The sequence below is a fragment of the Barbatula barbatula genome, assembly GCF_947034865.1.
Source record: "Barbatula barbatula genome assembly, chromosome: 17".
Lineage (NCBI taxonomy): Eukaryota > Metazoa > Chordata > Actinopteri > Cypriniformes > Nemacheilidae > Barbatula > Barbatula barbatula.
In genome coordinates this window covers 5,153,230-5,180,574 of record NC_136780.1, presented here as the reverse complement: position 1 = coordinate 5,180,574, position 27,345 = coordinate 5,153,230, and the positions used below count along the sequence as shown (strand labels likewise).

The window sequence follows — 27,345 nt, the reverse complement described above, 5'->3', positions numbered from 1 at the left end:
ACGCCTGTATGCAGTGGATAAAGGGCAGAGAAGACAGCGTGTGTTTGACCTTTGAGGTTACCGCGGGCTTAGAACATCTTGCCGGTAATCCACCGAACCAGCTCTGGACTGAACCAAAACCGCCAGAACAAGAAACACTTTATCCCTGCGACATCACACACCAGGACTCTGTCCTGCTTTCAATTACTGTAAGAAACTACGCAGTGTTGAACTCGGGCTGTACTGCACTAAGGCTGATTTCCTGTTCTGAAAGGCCCTATTTATCAGCTGATATGTCGCTGCTTCACTCGTGTACTTTTGTATGTATTTTTCTTTCTGTCTGCCTGTCTGTCTGTCGATCTGTCTTACCTCCTGTTCCATTGGTTGTGATGTTGTTGCTGTGGATGCTCTTATCCAGTTTGGAGGTGCAGTCGGTGCCACTGTTCACAGAGTGCTGTGGATCTGTTAGTTCCTGCATCTCCAAGGCCCTGCGACAGACATAACTCTTTATTAAAGACAAAGGTTTTTTTCTGCTCATCCATAAACTAAAGTCACTTCAATACAATACAGTTCTCCATTATGGACAGTAAGCCAAATGGTTCTCTTCACTTCTCTTCAATGATTATTCGAACACATGAGCTCATAAAAGCATTGCTTTAGATGACACTGCTGGACACTAAACAGGTCATTAAAAAAGCCTCATCCACATTTTATAAATAAAGATACAGATTTATGATTGTACACGAACCACACACCTACACATGCATAGACGCTACAATAATATAATGACATTCGATAATAGACAACTTAGCTTCTATAGCATAAACATCTGTATGAGTGTATTTTAAAGTAGACGGTGCTCAGACACACATCAAGACAGCAAAGACAGTTTGTTTTATTGAGGTACGGTGAAGCTGTCTGCTTTACACCCACTCACACACAATGACTTTAACATGCCTCTCTCTCTCTTTTATCTCTCGCTCTGTCTTGATGTGAACAAAATCACTCAGCTCCCACGGTTCACTGGCATACACGTTCATAAATAAAACGTTAAATGGATTTTACTGGATATTCGTTCTGCAAAGAAACAGTAGGGGAGGTGCGTTCACATTACCTGTGGTCTACCGGGTCTGCAGCATGCGAATCAATGGTAGATTTCTTCACCTGTGAAAAGACAAGAGATATGGATTGGTTTCTGATTCAGTGTATAAGGAAAACATTCAGTTCTTAATCTGCAGTGACTTTTCAATGAAATCTGTTAATAATTATTGTGACTAATATGACCATTTTAGCATAACAGGCATAAAAGAAAAAATCTCCATTTGACTAGCTCCTTCGAAGATGACAAATTTCACTGATTTCATCAAGTGCACAGAGAAGAATAAAAATAAGAAAGTTGTAGAAATAATGGAAAATAATTCAATGTTATTACTAAACAGGTGCAACGGAAATTGGACTGGTGACAGGTGTAATAAAACCCTAAATTAAAATCTTGGCACTTTAACTACTGTACATTCACCCTAACCCAATGAAGCAAAACAAAGCTGTCAGTTGTCCGTTTGTCATATTTGTAACTTCTGGTGAACATAAATGCAGAATTTTTTATGTTCATTTCTGAATGCTATTCATAAAAATAAATAGGTTTACAAGCCCACTTACTTTTTAACCCCTTCCAAACACCTGTGCTGACAATCAAGTCTGCCACATCCCTGACGTACGTTTAACAGAAGACTGTGCTTCATGGATTAATATCTTGCTGTCAATCATTAAGTGCTCAATCTCTAAAATCTCACAAGCTATGAAAATGGCAGTATTGTTTAGTGATAGGGACAAAATTCCTGCGTTTGGGCAAAGGGGAATTTAAGGAACATTTCTGAGAATAATGAGAGTCACATCTGCCATTGAACCCACGTCAGTCTCAAACACTGTGTAGACTATTAGAAATGTTGCAGAACCTTCACAGACAACCTTCTCAAATTCTCTATCTCTCTCTCTGCATTCTTTCTAATTCTGGAAATATGGTTCAATAAGGTTTCTCTGTCATGCTCAATCTGTCTCAATCCTGTGGTAATAAAACCACAGTTGAGGTGTCTCTCTTTGAATATGTTCTTGTGGTTTTTAAATCATTCTCTCTTTTGCTTACCGCTTTCTCACTCAATCTATCGGTCTATTTGTTTGTTTTAATGTTTTGTTTTTCTCTCTCTCTCTCTGACGGTGAATTATGTAAAACAGAATGAATAGAGGGATCAAACAGTGCTACAATTTTAAAAGTCTATAAACTTCTCACTATCAATTTACACAGTTCACCCCTCCCATCCGACACAGTTCGCAGTCAACTACGGCCCTAATTGAAAACACGCGTGCGGACCTGTGAGAGCGCATGCACGTATACATGTGTGTGTCAGATGTAGCGTGTGGTTTTGGCCAGAACATTTGGAGTGTGTGGAGCTGTTGCTGAATAAAATTCATGAAAAAACACACATGTATGTGCACTTATGTTGGACAGAAATCAACTCACAGCATTTTCTGTCCTTTAAAGTGATAGTTCACCCAAAAATAAAAATTATATCATCATTTACTCACCCTAAGGTTGTTCCAAACCTGTATAAATTTCTCATTTTCAAAGAAAGAAATTTCGAAAGAATGTCAGTGAGCAAACAGGTCTCATCCCCCATTGACTCCCATAGTATTTATTTAGCCTACTATGGCAGTCAATGGGGGATGAGATCTGTTTGCCCACTGACATTCTTCCAAATATCTTCCTTTGTGTTCAGCTGAATAAAGAAATGCATACAGGTTTGGAACAACCTGAGGTTGAATAGATGACAGAATTGTGATTTTTGGGTGAACTATCAATTTAAAGGACAGAAAATACTGTGAGGTGATTTCTGTCCAGACATACAGTAAGTGCACATGCACAGTACATGTGTGTTTTTCAAGAATTTTATTGAGCGAACCACAAAGTTCTTCATTTTTCGTGTCACGTGATTCACAGAGCCTTCAGAGTTCCTGGAAGTTTTGTTTTCTCTTTAAAAGGTTTATTTCTTAAATTTTTTAATTTATTTAATGACTTAAGTCTTTAAATGGGTTAAATGTTTACCTCAGTTGATCTGTTAAGCAGCAGCTCCATGCGTTACTAGTAACTTCCGGGAACTATTGAGAGCATCCATGAACCAACACTGCTGTGAAAAAACTGTTCCATTGGAGTCAACTTGTTGACGCGACTCTCTATCTCTCAATGGCTCTGATTGTAACTTCATCCCTGTCCAGCACGATATGTGCTCTTAGAGTGCTTTCACACCTGACTCGTTTAGTACGGTTATATCGCACTAGAGTTCGTTTTTCTCCTTGGTGCGGTTCGTTTGGAGAGGTGTGAATGCAGCAATCACACTCGAGTGCGCACCAAAAGCAGACCAAATAAGCGTACCGAGACTTCCTTGAAGAGGTGGTCTCGGTACGCTTTCAAACGGTCCCTTGAGCGGTTCTTTCATGCTGAGAACGTAATCCGACTGCGAACAGTCCCAAATGCAACAATTACTGCACTTTTTTGGACTAAACCAGCTGCTGTAGTCATATGCGCTGTGCATTATGGAATGATGACAAGTGTTTGTTGACAGTTTCCACTAGCATGGCAGCTCGCGGACGAACTTGGAGTTGTGAGGAGGTGCAGAGCCTCTATGAAATTTGGTCTGATGACCATATTAAATCCCAACTTTCGAAAACTGGACCAACTGAACAGAACTTAAGGCGAGAAAGTGCCCTTAGAGCGGTTAATATACCATTCGAGTGCAGCTTGACAGGTTCCAACTCCAGATGAGGGGAATAAATGGGATTTAAGGGATGGTTCACTGAAAATACTGCCTTCATTTACTCACACTTATGTTGTTCCAAAGAGAAGGTAAGTCTTCACTTTATATTCATTTACAAAGTGAAATTAGTTATTCTTTGGCAACTAAATAAAATTTGAAATGATTCACTTATAAAAAAAGTCCTTATTTCAGCCTATTTGCTAGCTCGTGACAAACACATCCATATACTTATGGGCAGAGAAACAGCGAACGCACACACATGCACAAACGGACAGAGAAAAGAGTCCCCTTTTTCTTGTTCTTTTTCCGCGCTTTCAGTATTATGGTTATCAGCGCTGTAACTTTATACTCTTCCTTTCATGTAAAATACATTGTTACCTGTGCCCCCCCCACCCCTCAACACACACACATTTCAGCATATGCCCCTGGGAGGTGTAAGATTATCTGATGTGTCCCCTCCCTAAAACACTCTTCTCTAAAGGCAGGGGAACGCAAGAGAGGAAGAGAGAGAAAGAAAAAGGAAATAGAAAAGAGACAGTGCGACTGGGCAAAGGATTGTGGGAATGCGCACACACACAACGTGTCTAACGCTGGTGTTTTTCAGGGTCTTCCGATCAGGTGACATTGGCTTGCGTTGTTCTGTTTTTCTGGGAAGATGACAACTCCCTAAGGACATCAACAAGAAAATGAGGAGTTGAAACTAAAATTAGAAAAAGCATGCACACACATATAAACCCTGGATGCCCATTCAGCATCTTTTCAGGTTATCAATTGTAAACTGATCTAATCGTGCAGTTTTCACGAGATCAGGCTTGCGTGTTACATTTATAGTTAACACGGTATATACTATATATCATATTTCTTTTGCACATGTGTTTAACTGAAGTCATTTGTTTAATGTTAAAACACGTTCAATAATTTTCAACTATCAGTTTAGTATAATTCACACAAAACTGCCATCTGCAATATTCCTCTTAGCATCAATGTTTCTTGTCAAAAAGTTACAAAAATGACTTAAAATGTGAGAATATATTTAAGGGAAAATAAAAATAAATCTACTCCGTCCAAAATCTCCTGGTGTTTTTTAGATCACTGTATATAATATTACAGTATATTCATCAAAATTTGATAAATTGAAGATTCCAACATTCAAATAAATTTGGTATTCCCAAAGACCTATGACTTCTGGAATAAATATGTTTTCGATCAATCGTGTACACTATTAACCATCATTCAGCTCATGTGTTGGACTGCTTTGTTTCCATGTCAACCTGGTGTATGAAGTTAAAATATTACATTCAGCCAAGGGAAAGGGGTCAGAAGGAAACTGAACACCAGGCCAAGCCCTACAGCCAGACACACCTTCACAGCTTTGAATGAGTGAGCGTGCGTGGGTGAGTTTGTGCCTAGTCTCTTGTGCTACACCATCTTTTCTTGCATTGACTCATTGATTCACCTATCTTTGTACAGCAACAAGTGTTTACACCAACAATTCTCTGTACATGTGCAATGGAGTGTGTGTTCACCTTATGAATTGAGCTGAAACTTATATAAAAAAATCACTCTAGCATTAAAGTGTTCCCTTCCCCTCTGATTGCGGCAGAAAAAATGCTGCTTAATTATTCATGAGTTCTTGTGCTTGTGTCAGCCTTTCGTTAATTATTAAAATTAATCTCATTAACGAAAGGCCGGGTTTCAGCAGCATTTAATTAAATGATGAATTGCTTCCCAGATGTCGCTGTGCTTGTTAAATAATGTGCTCAGCCTGGACCCAAAACTGCACATAAGGCTTGACATACTACATGACTTATTCCCGGATTTGCAAAGCTGTATAGTTGATATTTACTGGATACTAGTTTCAAACCTGTAAAATGTGGGGAGTTGAGTGTATATGAGGGGGTTGATGGAAAAATGCTGCATTGACTGATGTGTTTATCTTCTCCAAAAGTAAAAACAATGACGTTAAATTTACTACTTAAACTAGACTTGATTTGCAGCATAAGAGACAGGCAACAGGCGTAAAGCTCAGATAACCATGAGGAGGAGGAGAATTCAGAGATTTTTATTTAGAGATATTTGTTTAGTTAGTTAGTTTAGAGATAAACTATATGCATTTTGGATTATTGCTTTCATCTGCACGCAGAATAGATTGAAAAGATTCAGATAGATAGTTTTTCTCCAAAAAGTAACATTAGTGCAACAATGCTTAACAGAAATTAAATAACTAACCGCATAAACATACACAGTCAAACTGACAGTTCACCCAAAATTAAAAATTCTGTCATCATTTACTCACCTTCATGTCATTTCAAACCTGTATGGCTTTCTTACTTCGGCAGAACACAATAGAAGATATTTTGAAGAATGTTGTTAACCCTTTACTCGCATTGGTTTTTTATCAGCTTGTTGTAGAAGTGTGTGGGTTCCACTGCTCTTCGGTTACCAACATTCTTCAAAATTTGTGTTCTGCAGAAGAAAGACGTACAGTTTTGAAATTACAAGAGGCTGAGCAAATGTTTTTTCATTTTCGGGTGAACTTTCACTTTAAGATAGCAAAACACTACAAAACTCACTTCAAATGTTACTTAGTACAAGCTGGCCCATTTAGGCAGATGACATGGCGTGCCTTCATTTTCAAAAACTGTTAATGAAACCATGAAAAGTAATTTTGATCATATGTGTAATAACCAATTTTCTGTTTTGGGTGAACTCTTGATACCCCACATACACACATTTCTGTAGAAAATGAGTAAAGATTACCACGTCACTTCATTACCTTTCAACACCTGAATGCTCTTCACATCTTCTTTTTTCATTCATATGTGGATGTTGATAGAATTTAACTATAAACAAATGAATCTAGTGCCCTTCATTCTTTTCACATCTCCTTGTCTCTTACTCTCTTTCTTCCTCTTGGTCGGTGTGTGTATCTGTGTGTTAGGGAGAGAGAGAGTGTGTGTAACCTGAGTCCTCTCTCTCTGTCTGTGGTCTCTGCTCTGGGGCTTTGGGGCACAGACTGCACCAGAGGAAAAAGCTGCTGCTATACAACCCCCCCACTCCCTTTTCATTTTACTCCACTGCTATTTTTCCTCCACAACCAAAAGCATTGATCCCCTGAGTCACAAAATACCTCCTCCACCCACACCTCAATCTCCATCTTCCTCCGTTTACCCCAGATCTGTGTCTTTCTTCTGGATTATGGATGCCTGTCTGTCTTTTCCAAAGCGTGCGGATAAAAACACTCGTAATGTACACATGCCCATATGAAAAGGAAAACCGGAGCAACCCCAATATGTCAGCTTGGCAACACAAAAGCAGGTCTGTTATAATCATTAATCGAATCTTCAAATGAAATCTAAACATAATAGATGAAGATTTAATACGGTTTTCCAGGGACTTGGAAAGAAAAATCAAGTTTTAAATAAATAGAAAGGAATTGTCTGCTAACAGACTAGAAAGACAGGCTAAAATCGTTCCAGCATTGTGTAGCGTGTAAGATTATGCATGCGTGTGTGTGTGTGTGTGTGTGTGACACATTCTGGCCATATGGCTACTGTGCTCAACACTTCAGCTCACATCTGTTGTGTATTAAAGACCGAACACTGCCCAGTACACACCTGGGTGGCCCATACATATTTTTTATACCCACTTAACAATTAAAATGACATGATCAAACTTTTCAATCATTGCACAGAATAGAGTGTAGTTGTCACCAATAAACACCTCAAAGACGCTCCTTTATATTATTATGCACATTTAAACATAGACACTGACGGAATCCAAAACTCATTTGGATGAATCATTTCTGGAGTAATGCTAAAAAAACAACAAGACAGATACAGAACACATTTACATAGCTAAAGTGTCTTGATGGTCACTTACAATATGGTCATTCAGCTCCTGTGAATTCTCCATCAGTTGAACTTCCAGTTTTCCCAAGAACAGTCCAGACACCTGCAAATCGAAGATGCTTTAAAATCACAAAATATAAACACACAGTCATCTCCCTTTGTCTCTCCTCCTTTGTCTCTGTCTCCCTTTGTATGTGTGTGTAGGAGGGGAAGGAAGAAGTCTGCTAATTTCACTGTATCATGGACAAATAGGCTGAAGTAAATATCATTTACAGAAGTAAACATTAAACAATGGGTACAGAGAACTGTAACACACACGTAAATGTACATAAACAAACTAAAGACAAACTCCATGTGGTGCATGACAGCAGTCACAGCTAACCACTATTTTGGCCGGGGACCAAAATGAACATTCACCAAGTGCCAAATGCATGTGAAATTTGTGAGTGAAAACAGTGCGTCTTGTAGCAACAAATCTACCATCGGAAATGTACCTTTAAGGCGCTCTTTACTCCAGAATGTCATGTGGTGGTGACATGTGTATCAAACTCTGCATGCATCGGACCACCAAACGATTATAATCCACAGACGTCATTTTATTTCACTTACAGTTATGTACAAGGTCAGTAAAAAAATTTATGGCAGGTAAATGTTCTCAGTCCATCTACAATTTGGAAGTTAATTTTGGACGCAGTGACTCGGAAGCCCCCCTCCTCCAAAAAGTGGAGAACCCCCAACTATCCATCCAAATCTTTCTCTCTTCCCATCCTTCTCTCATCATTTAAAAGCTTAAAACTTCTGTAAATTGCTTTGAAATCTCCAGAGACCTCTGTAATGAAAAGCAGAAACTCGTTGAAAGGCTTGAAAACGTTAGGATGAGGAGAATAGCTTTATTCTCCGTCCTGCAGCAGGTACCAGACCTGTGGTTTACAAATCTTTCTGTTATGTGTTGCATTTTTAACATTAAATGCGTGTTTCAGAGTGTGTGGAGATGAAATTCCGCTTAAAGTGTCTGCACAGCCTATTTAAAAATGTTTGCTAGGTAACCTCAAAGAAGTGCCTCTTCAAAAGTCATAAGTTACAATTGTTTAATATGACTGAATCACTATGACAACATGAGGTTACAGTGACAAAAATCATTTGAAAGGGTCAGCTAGGGTACAAATAGCTCAAATGAACTATGAACAAAACAAAAAATGGTAAAAGCTGTATTTTATAGGCGTTTTGTCGTATATCAATTACATTTCCGGACAATAGATGTGAATGGGAAGTCTCCACATAGATATGCATGCCTGCCTGTGGGTGTGTGTGTATGTGTGTGTACAGATTTGGCTTTGTTACGAGCACATTTTTTAAACAGTTTCGTGCTAAGAAAAGAAAGCATATAAATCTGCCAAATACTGTTTTACTCTAAATCTAATAATGTTTTAGGTTTGTATGAGGTTTAAGGTTAGGGGACAGAACATATCATTAGCCTGGTATGAAAACAATAGCTCTATGAGACACAAGAAAGAGAGAGGGAGAGGGGGGAGGTTGAAGGACACAGTTTGAAGAGCAGATCATTTGAATTTTTCATTTGCTTGGTGAAGCTGTGTTCTGAAATTCTAGCCTTTAATGCTCAGGCAGGAGAATGAGCCGAGCAACATTGATTTTTAGTGTTATCACTCAGTGCCCTCTGTGCCTACTGTCCTGCAACACACACACACAAAGCATGTCTGTCTCGGAGCGCACATACACCTCACAGACTTCTAATGTTTTTTATGCAGCCTAAGGATATTTTCTATTCCTTAAACCTAACAAACACAAACTTGTTCACATTATTGACATATGATTCGGCCAATTTATGAGCCAAGTGAGGAGCACATAAAGTGTCCCAACAAGACACCGTGTAATATATTAGCGGAAAATGTGTTGGATCGTTAGCTGAACCCTTTGCAAAGTTAACCATGACCCAACAACAACAATTTAACACATGGCATTTGTGGCAAAACCAGTAAACACAAATTGACCAGTACCAGCCATTAGCATTACATTTGTAATAAGATGGTAATACAAATCTATTTATCTAAAATGGTTTACTCGGGTACTAGACTTTTATTATAATATAAAGGAACTACTACAGACAAACCAAACAGAATAAATCACATTTCAACCACATCATGACTTTGTTGTGATGTTGTTATTGAGACATCTCAACCGTTTTGCATTGATGCCAACAATTATACACGATTTAATAATCCTCTCTCGCAAAAAACAGATGTATTTTTTTTCCTAAAGAAAACGTGTGATATATATGAAAATATTCTGTCGGACTGTAAATGTTTCACTTAGACCACGTTCTCTCAAAATAACGAAGACTGGCACCACGAGTTGCTGCTATTGTCATGAAATTACGCGTTTAGTGGCGAGGCATTGCACGAGCGCATGAAACGCACAGGAAAGCCAAATACGCCAAATCCTTCGTTTTCCTCCCTTTAAACCATCAGCTCTCCCGCCACTGTAAAAACACACCGCCTATTAATAAATAAACAAGCGAGACAACTGGTTTTAATTGGAGGCTGAGTTTCTATCTCCGAGGGGATCTTTTTTTTATTTAATACGTTCAGTGTGGGGATTTCATTATTACATTTAAAGGCAGCCTGAATGACATTGCCTAAGTGGTCTTCCTTCGCCCACGTGTGATCAAAATCCAGCTATCCTTGCCCTGCAAATGTATGTCAAAAACAGATTATTAATGTGGGCAGATGCTTTTAACGCCACTTGATAAGCATGTGAAACCACGAGAGGTGATCGCAAGTGACCCTCTATACAATATAGATAACGGAATGAATAAACATTGTGACTAAAAAATTTTGAGGTGACGTATTAATTAATAATATTTTGGTTCATTTTGATTTAATAGGCCTACATCCATCAAAGATTTCAAGCAAAATAAAACGAATAAGAGTCATATATATTTTAAGACAAGAATCTTAAATGTCTGCCACCATTATATAAAATAATCATTTTAAAAAGCAATGTTAAACTCATTTACTGCAGACCTTTTCGTTGTGCTTACCCCTAAAGTTTGTCTATCCGACTGACGCTTAAAACAGTTAAAGGACCGGTCAGTGTTATCTTATGTAATTGTTGGCTAATGCAGTCCATTTTATTATCAGCCAGCAGAGAGACCTGTGTGAATTATTTCGTGTTAAGTGTGTAATCTAATCCGGTCTCTTTCTCCGGTATCGGGTTTAGGCCCGAGCTGGTATCGACAGCGCGAGAAAGCGGCCAATGGCCAACGCGCAATGAAGCGGCTTCAGTCTCGGCATGATATTCCCGTTTCCTCCGTATCAAATACAAACACAAACTCCACGTGCATGGGAAAACGGACGTGGCACGCGCGATCCAAACGGACACGGGATTCAGTCAGAGGAGAAAGTCGAGACTCAACATAATTAAAAACGTAGTTAGTACACAAATACACCACTTTATTATTTGAAAACTATTTAAAGATATATCACGACACAGTATCAAATTTTAAGTTGTCAACAATGGAATAAAAGGAAAAAAATACAGAATAAAGGCAAAACACATTTAGAATTCTGATGCCCACATGAAGGTCGATTAAGAAAAACTTAAGATTTTAAACAGAACTGACAATATTGTAGTACACAGAGAAATGACAACACTTTAATGTGCGCTATTAAAAACTACATAATAATGATAACGCAACAGGTGTCGATTAAAGCAGCACTTAAAATGGAAAAGAAAAACAAACTACGACTAAATTAAACGATTCTTAAATTAAACTCTTGGACGATTCGTGTCATCTTAAGGCGTTTAAATTACTTTAATGTATCAGGAGCAGGTGTCCCACAGCTTTCACACATTGTCCGTTTCCAAATCAATATTCAATCAAACAAAAACTTTTAAATATTAGTTAAGCGATAAAAGTGTCTGACAATTCGTAAAAATGGTTAATTTACTTACTTTTAGGAGGTATGCGGTCCTTAGATTTCCAAACTGTCTAGAAGGTCCGTGCGCGTCGCTGCATTCGCTGTGTTGACATGCTCATCCAAAAATATTCAAGTGCTCGAGCTGCGTGTAGCGCGAGGAACAGCTCGCGCCAGACAGTGCACGCGCTGTCAGTGAGGCTGACGGTGAAGTTCTCCCTAAGTTCATGAGAGCTTCACTGTTCGCACCGAAGCGGAACGCTCCAAACGACCGACGCTATAACCCAAACCCCGTGCAGCGCTTCCTTGCCTTGCCTTGGCCCTGCAGAAGCCACGAGTAATTTTTTCGGTTAATTTACGCCCCTGAAGTTAACTTGAGTACACGCGCGCTCCGTGGTCTACTTCATTATTAAAGTTCTCCACAGCGACGGAGCGAGAGCGCTCAGGGATGCGCATGCGCACAGCTGCCATGCGGGGTGCTGCTGTTGGCTCGCGCCCAAGTTAGTAATGGGGCACAGCGCAAGGGCTGGGGATGCCAGGATGAGACTCGTATTAATAGTTTGGTCCAAGTGATCAGCTCTGTATTATTTACGACCACAAAATGACTAATTCCACCAAGGCAATGAGGGAAAGAAAGACTGAGAGAATGATATAGCACAGCTTCCAATATGTTTCAACGATTACTTCTTTATAAACCACACCAAGAAGAAAATGATGCTCTAGAACACCATGTTATGCTTTTTTGACTGACACGCTTACAGAACGAAAACAAGAAATTCATGCTGTTGCGTGGAATGTATTAGCAGGGGTTGCTGTTGTTCTGCAGTCTTAACTCCACATGCTCCATGAGAATTTGGCTCCATAAACAACATTTCTCCAAACTCCCAACACTTAGGGAGGCTCGCACACCTCTCTTTGACTTCTTTTAAAGAGCATATCATTTGAAGACCATTCAAATAATCTGGAAAGCAAACTGTGGAAAGCCAAGAAGATGGTACAAAGGTCTTTAGGAGCAAGTGCAGGCTGGCTGTTCTTTTTGGGCTGGGGGGCTAACATGCAGCTCAGTGGGGTCTTATTTATAGACCTGCGCAGAACTTTTGGCTGCACACTGAACTGTGCTGACGCGGAATTACCAGAAGATGCCTGTCAAACAAAGAATAAAAATACACCAAGAGGGGCGCGAACGGGGTTGCATCTGGCACCCTGGCGTGAAGACCCACAGTTTATGCCCCCTCCCCCAAAGAGCATGAATAAACCTGCGTTGCTCAGACATTGCGCAATAAGCACTTGAAATACAAGAGCTATGTGAAATCTTCATCTAAAGCCTCAGATATGGATGTTATTATTTGACAATGACTTTCTGTACTACTGTTTGGCTCTGTGTGTCTGTATAATGATTTAAAAGTGTGATGTGTTTTTAATGTAATCTCGACTCGACTGTAAATTATAACATGCACTATAGTTTCTCCCCAGCATTTTCAACAGTGATTCACGCATCAGCAGAGTGACTGTAATAAAAAACACATCATTTAATAGATTTCATTAATAGTTCAAGAGCTGTTACTGTACTCCTGATAAGTATTGAGAAGGGAGGCAAGGGAGGACTGTGGTCACTGAGCCCCAGAGACAGGCTCCTTAAGCAGGCTAATGAAGTCGGCCCGGGCCGTGTGGGCTCTGATGGTTCCAGCAGCTGCGTGCTCGGGGAACAAAGGAAATATTTAACACCTCATAAATTCTGCTAATACCTGAAGAAAGGATCTCAGAAAATGCGCTTACAATCTGAAGAGTGAATTCTGAGAGACAGGCAATCAACAAAGGCACGGATTGACCAGGAGCGTGACAGAATTGCTTTTGACATGTTCGTTAGTTTACAATTTTTCTCATGTAGAGATTGTAGTAAAGCATTCAAAGTGTATTTAAATCTGGAAGTCATTTATTTTTGTTTATATCATTCTCTCATACAGCAGATTGCATATGCTTCTATTTGACTCAGAAAATTAATTTCTATGGGAATTAAAGTGGTAGTTCATACGAAAATCATTTACACCCTCTTGTCATTTTTAACCCGTGTGACTCTCTTGCTTTTGCACAACAGGAAAGAAGATATTCTTCTGCCGACGCTGTTCGGTTACAAACTTTCTTGAAAATATCTTCTTTTAAAAGTAAATTATGACCAAATTTTATTTTAAGGCTGATCTATCTGTGTCAGCTTCTGTTCTTTGCTAGGGAGACTAGATATTCTTTGTCAAATCATGAATATATGGAAGAGTAGAGTTTCATTTGCCAGCCAGCCTTTAAATCCCATTGAAGCAATTCATACTTCATTGAAGGGTTACTTTAGGCAGCAAACGAATGGTGATCAACAAACACACTTTGTATGGCATAAGGATAGTAATATATAAAATTGGTGAAAAGGTCCTCAGACATGCAAGTTTCTGTGAATTAACCTAGTAACAATTTACGTAAGTCTGCTCAGTGGCCATATATGTATACGTTCAGTCAGGCGCTCCCTAATCTACATTTGCACATCTGAGTTTAAAGAACCACATATGACTAGATGATCATAAGAGACACACAGAGCGCCACATACAGAGAGACACATAAAGAGAGACAAGGGAGAAGAGTGACAGAGAGGAATTGTGTCTGTGTACGTGCGTGTTCTGTCCAGCACCATTGTTATTTCATTAGGGTGTAGGATTACCTCCATTAACTCAGCATGTCGGCTGGACCTAAAGAACCTCTCTCCCTCTCATGGACACATGGACTTTCCATTAAAGTATCACAAGGCAAGCCTAGTGCTAAATGAATAAAGCGCTTGACATTCACCTTTTAGATGCAGCCTTTGCTCCTATATCGCCGCACACGAATGCAACGGCGACGCACTATATTTAATTGTACTTATTTGCTGTATTGGATTCGCTACAAACCTGTGTAGTAGTGTGCTGTTTGGTAGTATATAATAGATTTGCTTGTGCATGTTTTTGCACTCAGTCCAAATAAGAGCTGAATTTGGGTGTATGTTTGTGGACAAATGTTTGATGTAAGTTCAATAGCATAGCTGGTAATAATTAATAGGCTGTCTAATAACAGGAAAACGTAGCATACCTCAATGACCAGAGCATTACTTCACACCAGGGGAGGCTGAACAGGGCCCTCACTCATTATGTGCCTCATGCACACTCTCAATAGTTTCAAGACCATGACGCACACTGACAAATGCAAAATAAATTATTTAACGCAATTAACGCAGTATATAATCACGCTCTCCTTCGTCTAAAGTCCTTTAAACCATTTAAGCGTGATATGAAACAGTTGCTTTGACACGTTCAGAAAAGATCGACTGTGCTGGGTCGATGGCCAACAATCTTCGCCTTTCCCTCGGCGATCCTTCACCTGCCGCAATGCTGGATTCACACGCGCCTTTGCAGATGTGGCTGCTGTTCACAAAAATTACAAATATTTGTATCTTGAGCTGCGCATACGCAATTAAAGAGCCATGCTTGTGTTGCAGGATTTTGGACGCACGAGCACCGCTTGCGCTGCCTATGCTCCGCCAACGAAACGGCCCGCGTTTTGCCGCTTACCGAATGTTTCCCTTTAAAAATATTGGACAAATGAGACTGCCCCGTACAGTCTGAATGGCCCATGAATCCACCAAAACACTCCTTCGCGATCCAGCTTTTAGATGTGGGACATGGCACAACACAATGTGACAGCGGTCCAGTCTGGTATACACAGTCACTGTAATGTTAGGATGGTACTGGTTCCAAGAACAAAACACCCGGATGTCTGTGTTAAACCGTAGTTGTCTTTATTAGCATTCCGACATGCATTGGCGTTAGCAGGCTAGACTGTGGGAAATGAGGGCTTGTGGTGATGTGGTGAAACCCATAGACCTTTGCAAAGTCCACAAGTTTCTGACTCATAAACGGCAGTCCGTTATCCGTAACAAGGATATCCGGACATCCACACTTTGCAAACATGTTACTCAATCTCGAGATCACAGTCTTTCCCGACAGACCTGGAAGGTATGCAATATCGATGAATCTTGAGAAATAGTCGATTACTACTAGTACTTCTTGTCGACTTCGCACATATCTTCAAAGCTATGCTTCTGGCCTACAAGACCACCACCGGGTCCGCACCATCGTATCGCCACTCGCTGATGCAGACCTATGTTCCTTCCAGATCACTGCGGTCTGCAAAGGAACAACGACTAGTGGTACCATCCCCAAAAGGAAAAGTCACTCTCCCGTACCTTCTCTGGATCAGTTCTACATTGGTGAAATGATCTACCTGCTGCTACAAGATCAGCAGGCTCCGTTGCCATCTTTAAAAAACGCCTAAAAACGCATCTCTTCCCTCAACACTTCGCTGATTGATTTATGCTAATTATTTTCCCTTTCCTTCTTACTCAAAAAAAATAAATATATATATATATATATATATACTAACCTCACTATTCTTAGCTTTGTATACTGAGCTAGGCTTTAATGGACTAGTTTTTGGTGCACTTATGTATTTTGTTGCCTATGTTGTTATAATTGCTTCCAATGTTTCCTCATCTGTAAGTCGCTTTGGATAAAAGCGTCTGCTAAATGTAAATGTAAATATCTTCAGCGTTTCCCACCCAAGGTCCGTTTGGCAATGGGGTAGTCATCAAAGGTTCAAAAAGTTGTGTTGGTTTGTTTCTTTGGCAGAACTCTCAGATCTCCGTAAACATCTCGGTCGCTTTGCTAATTCCAGGCTACCAAACACTTTTTTTTGGCGCTCTCTGTGTCCAGCGGAATTTGCCAGAACCCGCTTGCTGCATCTAGAAGTGAAAACATTGTTGATCCTGACAACTGAGGGAGTATATCATAAAGGGTAGGCAAGATGCACCTCTCTCGTTCCACTGCTCGGTTTAGAAGGTTTAGGTTCCACACATACTCTCATTTGACCATTTTGTCTAGGTACTGGGATTGTTTTCACTTTTGGCTTACACAAACACACACGTTTCGGCCAGTTCATGCAAACTACGAATGAATTCGTCCACGGTTTTGCCATGTTTTTGAACACGCTGATGAAATCTCGCTCGCTCGAGAATCACTTAAGGCACAAAGTAATTATCCAGTTTTCCCCGAACAATGCCAACAGCCCAAAGGGCTCATGTGACAACCCTTTTTGTCTCTCTCCACTGGCTACCGGTTGAAGCCCGGATCAGATTCAAGTCACTGATGTTGGCATACAGGACTATCACTGGATCGGCACCGGCATACTTTCACACCCTACTACACTCCTACACCCCATCAAGAACCCTGCGTTCAGCAAACAAGCGGCGCGTTGTAATGCCTTCTCATAAGGGCACTAAATCCCTTTCCCGCTCATTCTCCTTCACAACTCCTTCCTGGTGGAACATTCTTCCCAATGCGGTCCGGTCAAACACATCTCTCACAACCTTCAAAAAACTACTTAAAACACACCTCTTCGGCTACTTGAGACAAATGAAAAAAAAACGTACACTAACCCTCTTCTCTCAACAGGTAGTGGTCTAGCTTTTTTTGAAACTCGTACGTATTAGAACCTACTGTACTATTGCTCTTTGTATGACATATCGCTTATTGCTCCCGAACTCTTTGTAAGTTGCTTTGGATAAAAGCGTCTGCTAAATGACTAAATGTACATTTATTTAATTTAGAATTTAGCATTAAAGACTGGAAAGTGTTTGAGAACTTGTTTCTAAATTAATTTGGAGACTAAACGTGAAATTATTAGAATGTCAAAGTTTATTTAAAAATATTAATGTTATGTGCGGTTAATCGTGATATATCACAGAAAAAAATATTATTAATCACATTTTTATTTATTTATTAATTTAAAGATTTACTTTGGCATTTTTGCTGTATTTGTACAGTTAAGTGAGAGAGAGGACAGAAAGCAAAGTGGGAGAGAGAGAAGGGGTGGGTTCGGGGAAAGACCAAGAGACGGGCACCCGCCGGAGCACTACCCCCAGAAGGCTATCGGCTCAGACCAGATCAATTTTTTTAACCAATTGACTGCACTAAAATAAATTCTTCTTATATGAATAGATTTTTTAATGTTTTAGTATGTGTTTGTGTGTAGAGCAAAAAAACTTACCTTAAATCTCTTTTCAGAGACAATTTATGTCTGTTAGAACGACTGTTGAATGCATTCTACTATAAAACTGGTGTTTTGAACAAAACCACATCTTCGACTGCCAATAGAACCTCATAAGTGGAATTGTGTGAGTGGGACTATTGAGCTGTCCTCTGATGACCTCATGACATCGTGTACACGTCCTGCGAGCACATACAAATTAGTGGGTCACCAAAATTACAAGTTTATGAGCAGTCATTGTGATAAGGTAAAAAAGTGCATTTGTTAACCAATGAATCATCATCAGACAAAGTAAAACCAAAACAGACTTCTTACCCACAAGCCCCGAAATGACGTGGACACAGTGGAATGCGCTTAACTCCCAGCATGCTTTGAGACCACGGTCCTGGCTTTAACGTCCTGGTAACAATGGCTATCTCCAAGGATAACACACCACTGGCCAATCTTGAAACTTTGCCCCTGATAGAATTCACACACAATGTGCTTCTGTCCAAAACCTGCGAGTAAAAACGTGCACCATGTTTTTATTACTAATGAGTTCATGAGGGGAAATATACACAAGGGTTAAATTAGCAAGGAGATGATCAGAAAGTAACTGCATGAAAGAGTGCGAAAACAGAGTTTCTTTTTTCCATTAGGGGAACATTCCTTCAACATGCCTTAATAATCCAACTAATTAGCCTTTCGCGCTTTAATTATAAACTTCCATCAGGAATATCCACAGAAATGTTTTCATTTGGATTCTAGGTGTGGTATATCTCCACAGCTAATGACCTCATGTTTGAAAGGTCCCCAATTACTCTCTACTTTAGAGTTCAGTACTGGCAGTGACGGTGAACAGGTCTGTCCAATCAGCTCAGAAGAACACATCTGACACGTCATAATTACCTATGACCCGCACCTGCAATATGACCGTAAAAAATTCTGAAATGTCACTGTGAAATTAAATGGACAAATATGGGCCCTGTGTGAGCCTCATGGAACCGAATGAAGATAATCAGAATGATGAATCAAACTAACACACCAAAACAAAATACGTTTCTAGGTTTCTATATTCACTTCTCTAATTTCACGTCCACACATTCTTTTGACATCACCTGTCAAATTTGTCTAAAATAATAATAACTTGGTGGAATCCACCTCATGATTCCCACATCTAAACGGGTCTGGAGATCAAATGGAAACATGACATACTGAAAGAACTGCATTTAAGTTATAAACAGCCTCTTCATAATTCTCACGCCTCTTCTATATGGAACAATTTTTGGATCTTCAGTCCAACGTCCTCTTTATTCCGTTTGCACAGATGGTTCTCCGATATCCCATCCACTTTATACGACCATAAAAATGGAATGATTATTAAATACATTTTACTAAAAAGAATTCCCTAAAAAGAGCCAGAATGCTGGAGCACCACAATTTAGCTTACATTGATCAAAACAACACAAACATTTACAGGAGACTAAAAAAACAATTCCAATTCCATACTGTTATGCAACAATCATTGAAGGCTGAGCTGTGATTTAGCAATAGAATTAATGTATATAAGCTTTGAGACTATGTTTGGCTCACTGTTAATGTGTCTTTGATGATGGATCTGTTATATAGTACTTCTTGTTAAACAAAGATCTGTAATTCACTTTGACTACCCCAGTGTTTAGCTGGTCACTGTCTACCAACCAACCTTGCTGGTCTTTGACACCTGAATTTATTTCCTGTGCTTCATGTGTGGGTGCATTTATGCTAGAAAAACAAAGATCAAGGGAAAAAAGGAAAAAGGATATCAACCCTTTCATTTACGATGCTTTAAACAAAAGGGATCATTTTGAATAATAAAAACACATACTGCCCATTCCTTGAATTGTACACATATATCTAAACATGTATGCAAACAGAAAACCAACCTCTCTCTCTATTGGCGCCAACGCTGACACACAGACCAAAGAGGGAGTCACTCTGTCATAGAGTAGACTGCTAGACAAATACTTTTGTTGTACATATACTGCTTTGGTCAATAACCATAACTACAACTACATGTCTGAATCAACAACAAATCATTCTTTTGGAAGGTTTAATTTGCTACTAGTAAGTAACCAGAGTGGAAAAAACAACAATGTTTGAACAATAAAAACATTTTAGGGCGTAACTAAAAAAACAAAGTGGTTGTCCTTTCAAAAATACACCAAAACCTTCCATGGTGTATAGTTCTATTCTTTAGTAAATATTTAAATGCATGTAAACTGCAAAAGGGTTATTAGTAGAGAACTGCAAATAAATCGATTATATTTGAACTGATTGTGAGCTTGAAGACCATTCCTGCAGTCAAGTTACCTAATAATGACAGAGATGACTGTTTAAACCCCGGTGAGGCACCCAACGCATTGGGTCATATTTCAAGTAATGCCCTCATTTCTTTAACAAGGCTGTGACAGAAAAAGTGTGTGTGAGTGTGACCTAAAACTGGCAGACAAGGACCAATCCATATCCTTGATTCAGGGGGTCATAGCTAATGCTATCATGAGAGTGCTAATGATTTTTTCATTAGCTAATAGAAGCTCAAATTTCTTCTATGCTTGCGAGACTGTGTGAGATAATTAAAGTCTGATAGAGAAAACTGAAATACTGTGAGGTTAATTATGTATATGTCATATATAAAATCTATATTGCATACTATAAATGCATTTATTTTATAATTCCCAGAGAAGCAGTAAGCTCAGGACTTTATATAATTCAACAAATGAGCTAAAACTGATTCTAAAATAGCCTTCACTAATAATAATCCAATGCATATGCATTCCCTGAGTTTTAATTGAATGATAACTCTACCTGCCTAACAATGTTTACTTTCAACGGAAACACTGTTTTTATTTCGCGCCTGGCCCGAAGTTATCTTCCAGTCTGCATTTGCAGATTGGTCTGGCTATAGTGGCTAACTATAGTTATATTCATATTTTACTGTATAATAATAGTACTAAATAAACAATTTGTTGAATTGTATTATTTATTAATGTTATTAAATACAAAATGTTATCAATGGGTCGTGTACATTTTTCGCATTTTAGTTTAGCCAAGTAACGGTTCTTATACTGGTAACCCAAAATAATACTGGCTAGGCATAGGCCTACTTTTAACTTGCTAGCTAATGTAATTTACTTGTTATTTCATTTGCTTATCAGAAAAAATCTGCAGGGACTGTAGGGAATAATTCTTTGCGTATCTTAATTCTACCGGAAGTTCAAATTCAGCCTACAAAAGCGCACATGCGCATTTACGTTTGTTTATGTTGTTGATTTGAAACCGTCTATAGATATGTAGGTAGCTATGATTCATAGTTTCTTATGTGCAGGGAAAAGTTCAAAATCTGCCTAATGTAATCTTACACCTGCCACACAAGATGTCCTAAAACACACCCAAAAAACAAGGGATCTTGGGCACAAACAATGTACATGAATACACACACCCTCTCTTATTCATACAGTAGTTCAAAATGATTAACTTGCTTTACCTTTTTGCCCTATTGGAATTACCTCTCTCTTTCTCTCTCTCTCTGTTAATGCATTCTTTTATGTCATCTCGAGTTTCCTGGATTCTGCCATCGCCGTGGTAACCACTCCCTCCTCTGGTCCCTCAGGTCCTGCCGGATGGGATGCTTTTGTCTAGCTGCCACATTTTTGGGGTAAAATGATCCTGTCCCACACACACACACACACACACACACACACGCACACGCACACAAAGTATATGTACAAACTTGGCATCGTTTCAAAATTCTGGATTTAACAAGGAATAAAGAGATTAGATAGAATGAGAAACTCACAATAACTACTCAATGCTTCAGTCCACTGACCATATTTTTATACACTTATATATTAAATCATTACTCAAATTTATACAAACATGCTTGCACCATCTGCGATGCAGGTCATCCCAGTCCTGAGTACCTCAACAGCTGCTAGACACACTCACAGGTAAGAGTATGGACAGCAGGTGTGTATAAGACAGTTTCAGAAATGTATCTCAGAGTCTCTTTCACTTCCTGTCTGTCTCTCTTTTCATCCAATTGTGTCATGTCTGTTCTAGAGCATCCAAAATTGCACATTATAAATATTGGTTGTAGTTTTTATTTCAATTTCTGTAAAAGTGTTTATGTCTGCGTTTAAAAACAGTCACTGAGGTGTGTGTATTTGTTTCGCATCAGAGCAGTAGTTCTCAAACTGGGGCCCCAAAATGGATCCAGGGAGGTCACAGGTTATGTGGCATTTTATGAAATATAGAAATGCATCATACATTTTATGCAATCAAACATTAGAAAAATAACCCCTCCAACCAAAATAATAGATGTTCCAGCATTGTATAACTTGAATATGAGCTTTATATTTTTCGTTTAATAAAATTTTTCAGTCTTTATTTGGGGGTCCGCGAAGTGATGCACCCTACACAAAGGGCCCTTACAACGAAACGGTTTGAGAACCACTGCCCCAGAGGGTCATACCGTAATTCTCCAGTGTGTTGCCGCTAAACGTACGTCCCTGAACATCTCCAGTTTCTCTTAGTAAATGATCTGATTAAAAAACTGCTTTCAGCCTGGTCCGTCCCAAAAAAAGACAGCTACTGAAAAAAAGGGAACAGAAACAAAGAAAAAGAGTGAGTGAAACGAACACATGGAAACAGGACAAAATAAGCCATACCAACGCCTGAAGCTAGAAACCACCAGACAATAGAAAACATGGCTGTGAGTAACACACCCAAACATACTTTGAAAGGACAGTAAACAGGTAGTAAAACTATTACTGTAATATGTAAGAGTCGCATATAACTGTTGTATCTAAGAAAACAATAATACATCGTTTAATCACTTATAAATCAGATTAGTTCTGGTGTTTAGTCCCGTTTGATTTGAGTTAGGTTAAATAGGTGTGTGCTAACCCGGGGGGATCCGAAATGGCACTTAATAAATTACTGTTCCTGGCCAATAACTCTCAGTATTGATTTGTAAAGTGAAACCTGCTTAAGCTGTGATGTCTCCCGAGGCATCATGGGAAATTTAGTTTAATTGATAGCAAGGCAGATGTGTGGATGACATCACCTCACAATTAACAGCATATATTTATATTTAGAAGCACGATTCATGTCCACTGTTTGAGATGTTTAAAATCAGCATCTTTTGACAAAATACAGTAAAAAAACAAAGTCTAACGTTATAGCTCAATTATCAATATTTGATGGTTTAAATACCCACTCCAGGTCGAGTATTTTTAAGCCTTTTTGCATTATTTTCCGTAGTTTGGCTTTCAGAATTGTCACATCAATAAAGTTTCACATTCCTCATAAATGGACAGGCTACTTTAACATTTAAATATAATAACTATTTATGTTTAATAAAGAGCCCTCCCATTTGTTGTGTATTATTGCTTCTGGTTTGTGCATTTTGATTCACAAAAATCCTACAATTTTGTCATCTTAAATAGAAAACGTGTGTTAAGTGATATCCCAATGGTTTAAGAAACTTGAAAATTATACAACACCTTTTGGCCTTAAAAATGGCAGCCCATCTGCCAGTTGTGCCAGCTTTTAACACGGCCAATTTACCTCTCGCAGATTTCACTACGTATCTCCAATGTCAACGATCAGACAAAGGGCACTGGCTAGTCCTGCTTTAATACTATATAAATGAGATGAAAAGTCTCCATAATCCCGAATTAATGAAACCGTCGCGTCCTCGTCCTTTCAGCAAGCTTCAGAAATGTATCACGCTTGATGGATTTTGGCGGTAAGCGCGTGCGCTGGTGTGCATTAACTGCGCCATGCCAGGCAGATACACGCTTCACAAACCGCCGTGGCACGAGGCTCGTTCCTGCGCCCGACCATTGGCTGCGATGACCGGCTGCAGCTCGAAGCGTGTAACTCGAGCCCGTCCGTCAGAAATGAAAAATCATTTGTCCGCAGCGGGTGCGCGGCTTGATTAAATATTAATAGCGAGAGGGAGACTGTTATCCGGTGTCGCGTGAAAAGTGATCCTCGGCCGCTCCGGAAGGGCATCGTGGCCTCACGGGTGGACAAACGGAGACGCGCCGAAAGAACAAAGTATGAAGCACTCAATTACTTCATACTTAGCATGAGCGATCCGCAGTTATGCACAGGTCACAGTACATTATGCGTAACTTACAGCAGAGCGCGAAAACAGCATCAATAGCACACGTGAAGCATTTCATAGGCACGTGCTTCATGACTTTGATCATTATTAGGTGGTTGTTGGGTAATCTCGGTGTTTTATCACACAGGCTTATCCAGGTCCAGTGGAAAAACGTTCCCATCGAGGATCAGCAAGTCCAGCTGAGTTTATTTTTCTAACTGCTTGATTGCTCAGCAAAAAGGAAAGAGGATTTCTCATTTTCACTCGTTCTCTCTTCCCCTCTCACCTCACTTCCCCTCTACTTCTTCTTCGATTTGTCTCTCTCTCTTTCTCACTCCGTCTGCCCGTCGCTCATTCTCTCTCTCTCTCTCTCTCTCTCTCTCTCTCTCTCTCTCTCTCTCTCTCTCTCTCTCTCTCTCTCTCTCTCTCTCTCTCTCTCTCTCTCTCTCTCTCTCTCTCTCTCTCTCTCTCTCCTGTCACTGTTTCCTCAATTTGACCTTCACCATCTGTTTTGAGTGAGAGCCCTGTTCACTTTTGTTTAAAGGCACGCTAAAATCAGACGTTCTCCCTGTCTCAGCCCAAACACAGTCTTATTACAGCATTCATTGCTGGAGAGTGGGGACCTCAGCCGCTCTCAATTATCTTCAGAATTCCCCTCTCACACACACACACACACACACACACACGCACGCACTCACACTCAGATATTTGCATTGCTTATGCCCAAGTACTTCCCAACACATGTAGACTTGACGCATGATGCACACGTACAAACACAGCACACATGGTTGGGGACACCCTGGAATATCATCGAGGTGGGAGATGGTGAATGATTCCAGTCTTTAGGTTGGGAATTCCAGCTTTAATTAGATCCGTGTGTGACGATCAGGGAGGTGTATGCTTGGGCAGAAATCAGCTCAAACCGTAACATACGCACTCAAATTCAGACCCTCTTCCACGCTTCCGTGAGTTAAAGGAAGTGTGTGTAGAAACAGCTTGATCTGGATATGATAGCCAACGTTTGTCAAAGAAAAACATGCCTTTTTCTACTGGTTAAATTAGCATTAATAACAGACATGCGTGAGTTAGAATACAGAGGTATGTTTAATACCGTACATTTATAAACACCTGCTTATTCTCCAACGACAGGATCCACAGTGAATTACTCTCCCAGCACACCTCTTAATCACTAATCACCCCCACCTGGGCAAACATTTCACACCCTGTACACACGCACACGGTCATGTTCCTCTAACATTTACCTTGTGTGATCTTCTCTGAGCCATTTACTCGCTTCACTTTCATCATGGCAAAGTTTACAAGACTTAGTTATGACCCACCCCTGCACACTTATCTAAATCACACACATTTTCACTTCAATTCAAAACAAGCTTCTAAGAAAATACTTGCAAGATCAAGGACACTCTTTGTGTATGTGTGTGTAATGCGCAAGGGACTACTGGGTAAAATTCAAGGCATGTTGGTCAATTTTACTCTGGTGGAAGTAGTTTATCCCTGATTTACCAGCCTGATCACATGCTGCATTTACAAAGCCCGCACTCCATTTCCCTGTTATTGTTTGTTGTTTGGTTTTGCACATTTAGCTTAGCGTATGTGGTTTGGTTTTTAAAATTTTTAAATGTGTAGCAGTTATACAGATAAATAAACAAATGCCATTATTTGCACGAGCCAGAGAAAGGGGGTCAAAAAGACATCATACTTGCCTGCCTATAGTTTTACTGCCACATTGTGGTCATTTTAATGCAGCACAGTCATATCACCATTTTAAGGCACAGTTTAAAGAGATCGTTTGCCTCATTGCTCCCTCTGCAGGAGGGTTCTGGTATTTCAGAGACTTTCAATTAAAAAGCAGACATTTGGGTCCAAGTGTCCCACTGAAAATATCTCTAAATACAGCTCGCTACAGGTACAGCTAACTCATGCGTAAAATATGGACGTTTAGGTTAATTTAAACCAACAGGTGGGTTGATCCATAAGTTACCCAACCATGGGTTTAAACAACCCGTCATTTTTTATACTGTACTTTTCATTAAACAAAGTTATGTTTATATAAAATTATATAAATTGTTATATATATATTTATTTATATGACTGCACAACGAAACATACAGAAATAATTGAAAATGATGTAAGTAACGTAATTGCATAATATTTAATACTGTAAAAAATATATAACAAAACATAATGTTATGGTTTGGCGGGTGAGAATTAGCTAGTAGTTTATGTTTGACCCTCTACTCAAACATCACTGTCATTTAGGATAACTGCTTTCATTATAAAAACAGGATTGACAAGCATGACTTTCTTCCTTTGTGGTGCAATTTGTTCAGTTCTAGTGTGCGGTGTAAGTACATGCATATTTCTGCAATGCTGCTGTTCTCGTGTATCTGCCCTACTTCAACAAGTCGCTGTTCAGTGTCCAGGTGCTGAAATCAATTGTGTCGTGATTGATGCTGTTTGTACCTCACTGTGTTCATCAGTTCACAAAGGATCATTTAAAACGCCTTGTTCATCTTGTTAATGCATTATTTTATGTCAAGTATAATTCATAACGAAGCTGTTAAGCTACTGGCAAAACCGTTAAGAGCAAAGAGGAGGGTTTATGAGTGAAGGATGACAGACCACTCAGATACTCTCCAGACACAAGTAATTTAACATTAGCTCCGTCTTAAACCAACTTCTTACATGCATCGTAAACATGTACTGACACACACACGCATACTCTTATCTGGCAGTTTTTAGAGTATGTGCGTCTAGACCACATGCCAATGTTCCCTCTCAAGAGACATTTACGACTATAAAAAAAGAGGTTTGGGCAGCCGTCCAACAAAACAATTAGCCATCTTCTCGCAGCGCATGGGAATCTAGGGTCCACTTTGTCTTTCTAATGACCGACCCTCCCCTGCCTCCTCTTTCTATTCCCGCTGCCGGGCAGAACGTAGCTGACCCGGACAGCGTTCAGTTTTCTCCGCGGTGGTCTTATGGTGATGGAGAGACTTGCCTTATCCCCGTTGATGTCAGATGAACGCGCTCTTCGCAGGAGAAATAAAGGAAACTCCTTTTAAACATTACAAAAAACCTTTTGATTTTCAGATGATGACAGAAAAAAAAACTAAGAATGAAGAAGAGAAAGGAGGTGTGGCGAGAAAAGGATGCCCTATACAACTTAATAGCATGATACATATATATTTTATATCCTCTGAACTACCTCCAATTTCAAATAAAATGTCATGCTTCAGCAGGTTTAGCCATTTAGTAGGCTACAACGGTCGAAAAGCAACAAGAAAAATGTCAAAGCTTTATGCTATGGTCGTTTTTAGATCGTATTTTTTGTAATTTATGTACAAATGTGGGCCTAAACTAAATATATAACAACAATGAAAATATTTTAAATTCCCAATAAATTATAGCTGCAACTCAAGAAAGTTTTAGATTCAAATAAGCTCACTTTTGCAACGTGATAAAAATCTCGATAACAAAACCACGTAAAGTTATTTGGT

General features: G+C 39.5%; 1 protein-coding gene across 10 annotated transcripts in view; it reads right to left on the bottom strand.

Annotated features, from left to right (window-relative positions):
- The window catches only part of eya4 (EYA transcriptional coactivator and phosphatase 4), a 37,455-nt gene extending 12,320 nt beyond the window's left edge, over positions 1-25,135 (bottom strand). For 4 of the 10 annotated variants that reach the window (XM_079479026.1, XM_079479024.1, XM_079479027.1 and 1 more), the window contains exons 1-4: positions 17,692-17,822; positions 7,671-7,742; positions 1,094-1,143; positions 349-467 (exon numbers count right to left, since the gene is read on the bottom strand). In XM_079479026.1, the coding sequence (XP_079335152.1) occupies positions 349-467; positions 1,094-1,143; positions 7,671-7,703 (202 nt within the window). In that variant the 5' untranslated portion in view covers positions 7,704-7,742; positions 17,692-17,822. Of the gene's footprint in view, positions 1-348; positions 468-1,093; positions 1,144-7,670; positions 7,743-11,611; positions 12,019-17,691; positions 17,874-18,006; positions 18,189-21,218; positions 21,768-22,183; positions 22,303-23,857; positions 24,163-25,086 lie in introns of those variants that run through there. The other 6 variants (XM_079479033.1, XM_079479032.1, XM_079479025.1 and 3 more) reach the window with 6 other exon arrangements.
- Between the last annotated feature and the right edge of the window lie 2,210 nt (positions 25,136-27,345).